This window comes from Crotalus tigris, unplaced genomic scaffold (genome assembly GCF_016545835.1).
Source record: "Crotalus tigris isolate CLP2741 ecotype Arizona unplaced genomic scaffold, ASM1654583v1 scf7180000018371.15429387391:27106975, whole genome shotgun sequence".
NCBI lineage: Eukaryota > Metazoa > Chordata > Lepidosauria > Squamata > Viperidae > Crotalus > Crotalus tigris.
The window spans coordinates 9,938,614-9,946,368 of NW_024096970.1; the positions used below are offsets into that span (position 1 = coordinate 9,938,614).

At 43.8% G+C, this 7,755-nt stretch overlaps 1 protein-coding gene across 2 annotated transcripts in view; it reads right to left on the reverse strand.

The window, feature by feature from the left end:
• PLCG1 (phospholipase C gamma 1) overlaps positions 1-6,810 on the reverse strand; it is a 93,029-nt gene extending 86,219 nt beyond the window's left edge. For both annotated transcript variants that reach the window (XM_039351363.1, XM_039351362.1), the window contains exon 1: positions 6,314-6,810. In XM_039351363.1, the coding sequence (XP_039207297.1) occupies positions 6,314-6,515 (202 nt within the window). In that variant the 5' untranslated portion in view covers positions 6,516-6,810. The remainder of the gene's footprint in view (positions 1-6,313) is intronic.
• Between the last annotated feature and the right edge of the window lie 945 nt (positions 6,811-7,755).

Here is a 7,755-nt window from a genome sequence, read left to right on the forward strand (position 1 = left end):
GGACTCCGGGTGGCTAACAATAAAAGCACCATATAACATGACAAAACAAACAGTACAATAACAGTCATCCAGGGGTCAGATTTTATAAACCCCAGGCCTGCCAGAAAAGCCAGGTCTTAAGCAGCTTATGGAAAACCAATAGGGTGGGAGCAGTCCAAATCTCCGGGAGGAGCTGGTTCCAAGACGTGGGCGCCATCACAGAGAAAGCCCTCCTCTGCGGCCCTGCCAAATGGCACTGCTTGGCCGACGGGACCTGAAGGAGGCCCAGCCTGTGGGATCTAACCGGACGAAGGGAACTATGAGATAGTAGGCGGTCTCGCAAATAGCCTGGCCCTGAGCCATATAGGGCTTTAAAGGTAATAACCAACACCTTGAATTGGACCCAGAGACCAATAGGCAACCAGTGCAGCTCACAGAGGATAGGTGTAATGTGGGTGTACCGAGGAGCACCCACTATCAATTGCGCGGCTGCATTCTGGACCAACTGTAGTCTCCGAATACTTTTCAAGGGTAGCCCCATGTAGAGCGCGTTGCAGTAGTCCAGACATGAGGTGACAAGGGCATGAGTGATTGTAAGGAGAGCCTCCCGGTCCAGGTAGGGTCGCAACTGGTGCAACAGACGGACTTGTGCAAAGGTCCTCCCAGCCACAGCCGTCAAATGATGTTCGAAATTCAGCTGTGGATCAAGGAGGACACCCAAGTTGCGAGCCCGCTCCGAAGGGGGTATATTTTCCCCTGCTAGAGTCAACACTGGATAGTTAACATAATCCTTGGGAGGCAACATCCAAAGCCACTCGGTCTTGTCAGGATTGAGCCTGAGTCTGTTAACCCCCATCCAGACCCTCACGGCTTCAAGGCAACAGCCCATCACATCAGCCGCTTCACTGAGAGAGCTCGGGGAGGAGATATATAGCTGGGTATCATCAGCATACTGATGAAACCTCACCCCGTGCTGTCTGATGATCTCACCCAGCGGCTTCATGTAAATGTTAAATAGGAAGGGGGAGAGGACCGACCCCTGCGGCACGCCGCATTCAAGGGGCCTCGGGGTTGACCTCTGCCCTCCCACCAATACCGATTGCGACCGGCCAGAGAGGTAGGAGGAGAACCACCATAAAATGGTGCCTCCCACTCCCACCCCTTAAAGTCGTCACAAAAGGATACCATGATCAATGGTATCAAAAGCCGCTGAGAGGTCAAGTAGCACCAAGACAGAGGAATAACCCGTCTCGGGCCCGCCAGAGATCATCCATCAGTGCAACCAAAGCAGTTTCTGTGCTAAAGCCGGGCCTGAAGCCAGATTGAAAAGGATCTAGGTAATTCGCTTCATCCAGAGACCGTCGGAGCTGGAGCGCCACCACTCTCTCTACAACCTTCCCCCAAAAGGGGAGATTGGAGACTGGACGGAAGTTATTTAAGTTAGCCAGGTCCAGGGTAGGCTTCTTGAGAAGGGGCCTCACAACCGCTTCCTTCAAAGATTGCGGGAAAGACCCCTCCCTCAATGAAGCGTTGATCAACACCTGGAGCCAGCCTCGTGTCACCTCTTTGGCGGCCAAGACCAACCAGGAAGGACACGGGTCCAATAAACAAGTGGAGGCGCTCAAGAAGTTACAATTGCACTGAAAAAGTGCCCCCCAAGCCACAGCTGAGCAAGACACCTGCCTGCCCAACTGGTGGTGCTCTTCCTTCTGTCCGAGGTTTTCATTGTTGTGAGCATTTGTGTTGAGGATTGGTAGCGGGGGTGGGGGGTGTTTGGTTTTTATTCCTCCCCCCCGTCTGCTAGGTGGTTGCAGCAGGTTTTGGTCATTTCACATGACCCTGGGACATTGTGACCGCCATAAATATGAATCAGTTGCCAAGCATCTAAATATAAATCACAAGACCCTGGAGATGCTGCAACATTCCAGCTGATCGGCGCTTCTTCTGGGCTCAGCAGAAGTGCCAGGATCAGTGCTGCTTTCCAGCTGATTGGTGCTTGTTCAGGACTCAGCAGAAGCACCAGGATCAGCGCCACGCTCCAGCTGGAGCCTGGCGCTGATCCTGGCGCTTCCACTGAGCCCTGACAGCCACGAAGCGCCGATCAGCTCGAAAACAGCCCTGATCCTGCCGCTTCCACTGAGCCCTGACAGCCCTGCAGCTCCAGCTATCTCTTGCTCAGGCTTGTGCGGTGCTGCCATTGGTTCAGCTCATTCCCCTCCCCCGCTACCACTTTTTAGGATGGTCGCGTACCACCTGCTAGGTGCCAATGTACCACAGGTGGTACTCGTACCACTGGTTGAAAAACCCTGTTTTAGACAGACTCTAAAGCATAATTAATGGTGGATCTGAATACACCTGAATTTAAGTCCTGGAACAACATGGTCATACCAAATTCATGAGATCTTATGCAATTCTCTATATCATATCACATCCAAAAGTTTGGTTTCTGCAGTTGGATTCTATTTATTTGTTTTCTGCAACAAAATTATATTTATGTCTAGGACTCTAGGAGAACTATTTTATTCATGCCATCAAGATTATATTAGTTTAATTGGGTGTAGATTGAACGCACTCTTCTCTTTTAATTTCAAGATTGACAAATTTTATTAGGGGATATATATGTTTATGTGTTTCATATTAGGAAAATGAAACAGCCATAAAGCAAGTAATAGTACATATCTCGATCTATTACCACAAGTCTATTCAACTCAGGATCTAAATTATGGAAAGTGAAGGCACCTGTTTGAAAAGCAGCGTTTTGATTTAAAGTACAGGAAGCAAGACATTGAGGATAAGACCTTGTATAAGGTAAGTATAAGTATAATGTAAAGCTCTAACACATTTAGATCTAGAAAGCAATACCGTCACACTGAATAAAACTCAAGAAGCAGTGCTAAGTCTCACTGTATCTCAGGATTACCTGCCCTACCTTGAACACTTCATCCAAATAAAGTTAGTAAAACTATTTCCTCTTTCACAGATACCATCAAGCACACTGTTAATCAGCAGCATCACAGATCATAATACTACATTGTGGTAGCAGCAAAGGAGGAATATCTTTTCCTATGACTTCCATCACTGTCTAATGCAGTGTTTCTCAACCTTGACAATTTTAAGGCATGTGGACTTCAACTCCCAGAATTCCACAGCCAGCATTGCTGGCTGTGGAATTCTGGGAGTTGAAGTCCACATGCCTTAAAATTGTCAAGGTTGAGAAACACTGGTCTAATGGAATCAATTTATATATTCACAAAGGAACTAGCTTAGCTTCAAAACTAGTTTCCTAGGTTCTTCCATCCTTATTCCAAAACAAATTCCCACCTTACAAGCCATTTTCTAGATCAGTGTTTTTCAAACCTGGAAACTATAAGATGTATGAACTCTCAATATTACTCAGCCAGCATCTTAAACATTGCTCCATTTGAAAAACATCATTGTATATATTCCTCATCTTGGACAAGAAGGAATTCCTTTCAAAAAAAAAACCATCAAACAACTTAAAAATGAATGCGCTGGGTTATATAGTTAAATGTAACTAGAGAGACCAATTGCCTATAAGACTGCAGTACAAGGTTTCTGAGTCACACTATACTAAGCTATAATATGCTATTTGGTTAATATGATATGCAAAATATTCAGTGCAATTTATAAACCGGGTTTTCTTTTTGCAAGGCTTATGCATTATACTCACAAAAAAGCGAATAGTATTAAAAATATTAACGTGATGTATGACTCAGTAAGAACAAATAATATGACCCTAGAGCATCTTGTATTTTGGAAATTATGAGCTACTTAAAGTATATCTCAACTAATTCATTATAATTCTTTTCAACTACACATAAATTAGGAAACATATTTTTATGGACTTCAAAGGGGCTGAATTCAATTTGCTGCTTCCTCAAGGTATCTCTAGAAAAACATCTATCAGTGACAAATTCAATTATGTATGTTTCTAAACAACATTTTCTCACTAATCACGAAATCTCACACAATTTTATCTATAAGTTTACTGCTAAAAGAAGGAGGAAGACTAAACTGCAGAGAGAGACAATCATTATCCTCATTCTCAATGGAATCCTGGTAGTTCTAAAGTTATTCATCTCAAATTGAACATCTTTTTCAGAGAACCCAGGTTTCCCTGGTCTCTCCAAACTTAATACATATATTATTTATAAATGTTAAAAACATATCTCACGTAATATAGAAAAAGGATTACAGTACAATTAATCAATCCATCATCCAGCTGTAAAAACATCTGCTTGCAAGGCTGATAAATTGTTTGCTAATAGACTACTTAAGAGATCTTCATTTCTTAGCTCAGATTTCAAAGGATATCACTATCAGTCCAATATAGAAAGAAACAGAACTGACAATAAATGCTGTGGACAGACAGATATTATGTCTGAATGTATGTATTACATTCTTAGGTGTGCACATGCACGAAGAAGTAGCCGACCCAGAAACCAGGGAATGTATAAATGGGCATTTGGGACCTCTAGAAGTAATCTAGATCCATTGCGGTTTTAAATTTTATGGCCTTTTAATTCCAATATTTATATTTCTTCCCAATCCAAATACTTCATACATTTTGTAAGCAGAATTTAATCCACAAAGACTATACTACAATGCATCTATTAGAATTGAAAGTATTTAATCATTTCTTCATTAGATTTATATCACCTTTTTCCTCCGAAGGACTAAAGACAGTCTACCACAAGGTATTGCAAGTCTATTTGCTTTGTAAATGAGTTTTCAACTGTAGGAAAGCAAAAAGGGAGAAAAGGCTGCTCAATCCTCAGTTTTTATTTGGCATGGGAATCCAATAACCCAGCTATCTGAGCTTTTTGTATGGATGACCTCACTGCAGGGACAAAGGGAAGAAGAATGATATTAAAGAATTCCAACTTTGCTTGTCTTTACTTTTCAAGGCAGATGCAGCAGTGTTTGTCAAAAAATGCAGTTATAAAACAATTTCAGATTTGAATGACATAGAACACTGCATTCTTTTTTTTCATAGTAATAAAAAATGGCTAGTGCAGCACTATAAATCAGGACACATACAGATAATATAACTGATGAAGAAATCCATCTTTCAAAATAAGTCCATAAAAGTGAAGCAAATTTACTAAGGGATAATTAACATGCAAACTTAATTATTAAATTTGCGCATAAGCTCTGATACTTCCATACTGCTTATTCAAACAAATAATGTTTATCTAGTAACCTGAAAGCAACTTTTGCACACCATAGGTGCTCAGATAACATATTTCCTACCTGTAGAAATCATGAGTTGTGGCCTTTAGGACAAATGTAAAGAAACTGTTTCCATTTTTAAAATATTTGGACATGCATTCTCCATTTTGAGCATTTACACATATTTACATATATATCCAATTCTCTGTATATGCAGAAACATCAGAATTCTCTTTTCCTATTATAGGTTTGATGTTTTGAAAAGAAAAAGGGAGAACCAGAATTTATAGAATTCTCAAATGATTTAAACTGATATTTAAACCATCATCGACTGCATGGAGCATAAGACAATATATAAAATATTTTGAATTCTGAGTATAGTGAAGGTTTGAAAGGTTCCACATAAAATAACACCATTTTTTAAAAAAAATACCGAACTGTTCTCTAAAATGAACTGTGGGGAAATAATTTTACCAGAATCAGTTAAAACAGCACAAAACAATGTTTATTAATGATAGATAAGTACAAAATACGTTCTGCACTGAAAGAACTGGTTGATAGTCCACATAGTTTACTCTTCTACAATAGGCAACCATGCACTTCTCAGAAACTCCTAGGCAGACTATATAGTCCATTTTAGCATCAAATGGAAAAAGTAGAAATTCTGTCAGCACATAGCAGCCAGCAATATCCTCACCTCCACCAGTGGGGCTGATCTCCTTTTAGGGCCAGATTATTCTATGAATACCACAGGCAATTTACACCTCCAAATTCTACAAATTATGTTTTGTGTAAAGAACGAAGCCACTGGCAGGTTGCCTACACCAGGTAATTAGACTACAATTCCCAGTTTTCTTTTTTTAGGCCAGTGTTGCACCACAAATGCCACAGATATAAGCAGCCTAAGATGTGGGACTATCTTCAGCATCATTTCTGTTTACTCTATTGAAGGGAAGGCGTTGATTAACTCGTGAAGACCCTCAACGTAGCTCCAAATTCATTCAAATGAGCCAGGACAACCATAAACATGCTTCGTTGGAGACTGCTCGGGCCAAAATCACGGGAGTCCACATGCAGGGATTACCTCAAATTTTACTCGCTCGTTTTTCGGGTACTATCAGGATTAAACCAAGCCACTTACTTGCGCCTTCGATTTTGTCCGACCCCCTGCTCCAAATGATCTGCCTGGTTTCCAGCTTCACCTGAAACGTTTTTCTCTCGGGTCTCTGGGACTTCTTGGAGTAAAAGAGAGTCATGACCGTACCCACTTCCAGGCTCCGACAGAGGTGACCCACTTCGGCTTCACTTTGGATGCAGGGTCCATTGGTGAAGAGAGACGCCATGGTGACTCCCTAGCCTTTTCCTCTTTCTCCAGCTGGGCGAAACAAAAAAAGGAGGGGGACTTCACAAACAAAAGAGAATTGTCTCTTTGGCACCGGAGCCAAAGCCAAAAGAAACTGGTGGCGAAAAAAAAGGGGGGGGGACAGAAAACGAGGGAAGGGCAATTTTCTCGTCGTTTTAACTCCGTAGCAACATCCTTCCCAGGATACTCCTTTCTCTGCTCAGCGGCAGCGCTTTTTTAAGGTTAGTCCTTCTTCCCGGGAGAGAGAACAGCGGGGGCGGGGAGGAGAAAAAGAAGGCGGCGCGGGATGGAGGCAGACCGGGGGGGGGAGAGAACGGGGGTCGTCTTAGACTCGGCCAGTTGGAGTTTCCTTGGGCCCCCTCAATTTTTCAGTCCCAGAACGCTGAAAATGCCCTCCTCCTCTTTTGCAGTCAAGCACCATTTTCTGTCCTTGCCTCCTTCCCGTATTATTTTGTTTTCTCTCCAATCCTGAAAGGAGCTTCAAGCAAAAGGAAGCAAGGAACAAGGAGCCGGGAGTGGGAAAGAAGAATGAGCCGAAGAGGGCTTCCCGTCTCAGGAAAGGCTCGGAGGCCGGAACCCAGAGCGCGCCTTTCCCCTTCTCTTGCGCCTTTTTTATTTCCAAGCCCTCTTCTCCCACTCTCTCTTTCCCTAAAAACAGAGCTTTTGGTCCGAACCGGACGGATTTAAGCCCTCTCGCTCCACAGCTGGGCCAGTAACGGCTGGAGGGAAGAGAGGGAGGCGGCGACTTTTTCACGGCTCGGGAGGCGAGAAGCCCCGCCGACCTCTCCTGCGACAGAGCCAATAGAGCTCGTGAAGGCTCTCTTGTGCCCCGCTTGCCACGGCCTCGGCGTGAAACGAAAGCGAGCTATTTGCTCTCTCGCTCGCTCTCGGGTTAGCGCTTTCCGCCTCGCCAGAGGGGCAGAGTTCGGCGTGGAGTCTGGACCCTGACGGAGGAAGACAAAAGATCCCAGGCGGAAGGCCGGAAAATGACCTCGAGGCTGCTTTTTCACGCACGCAACTAAAATTAGAGGAATATACAAGCAAGCGCCACCTAGCTCTCTTCCAACTCCCCCCCCCCACTTCGCTCTCCTAAAGTTAAACTACATTAAAGCGGGGGTGGGGGTGGGGGCTAGGAGGCGGGATTAGCTTCTTAAAAAGATATGAGTCCACCCATATATGGTTACATTCCCGCCCCCTCCTGCCGCGGGCTTTTTTCTTGT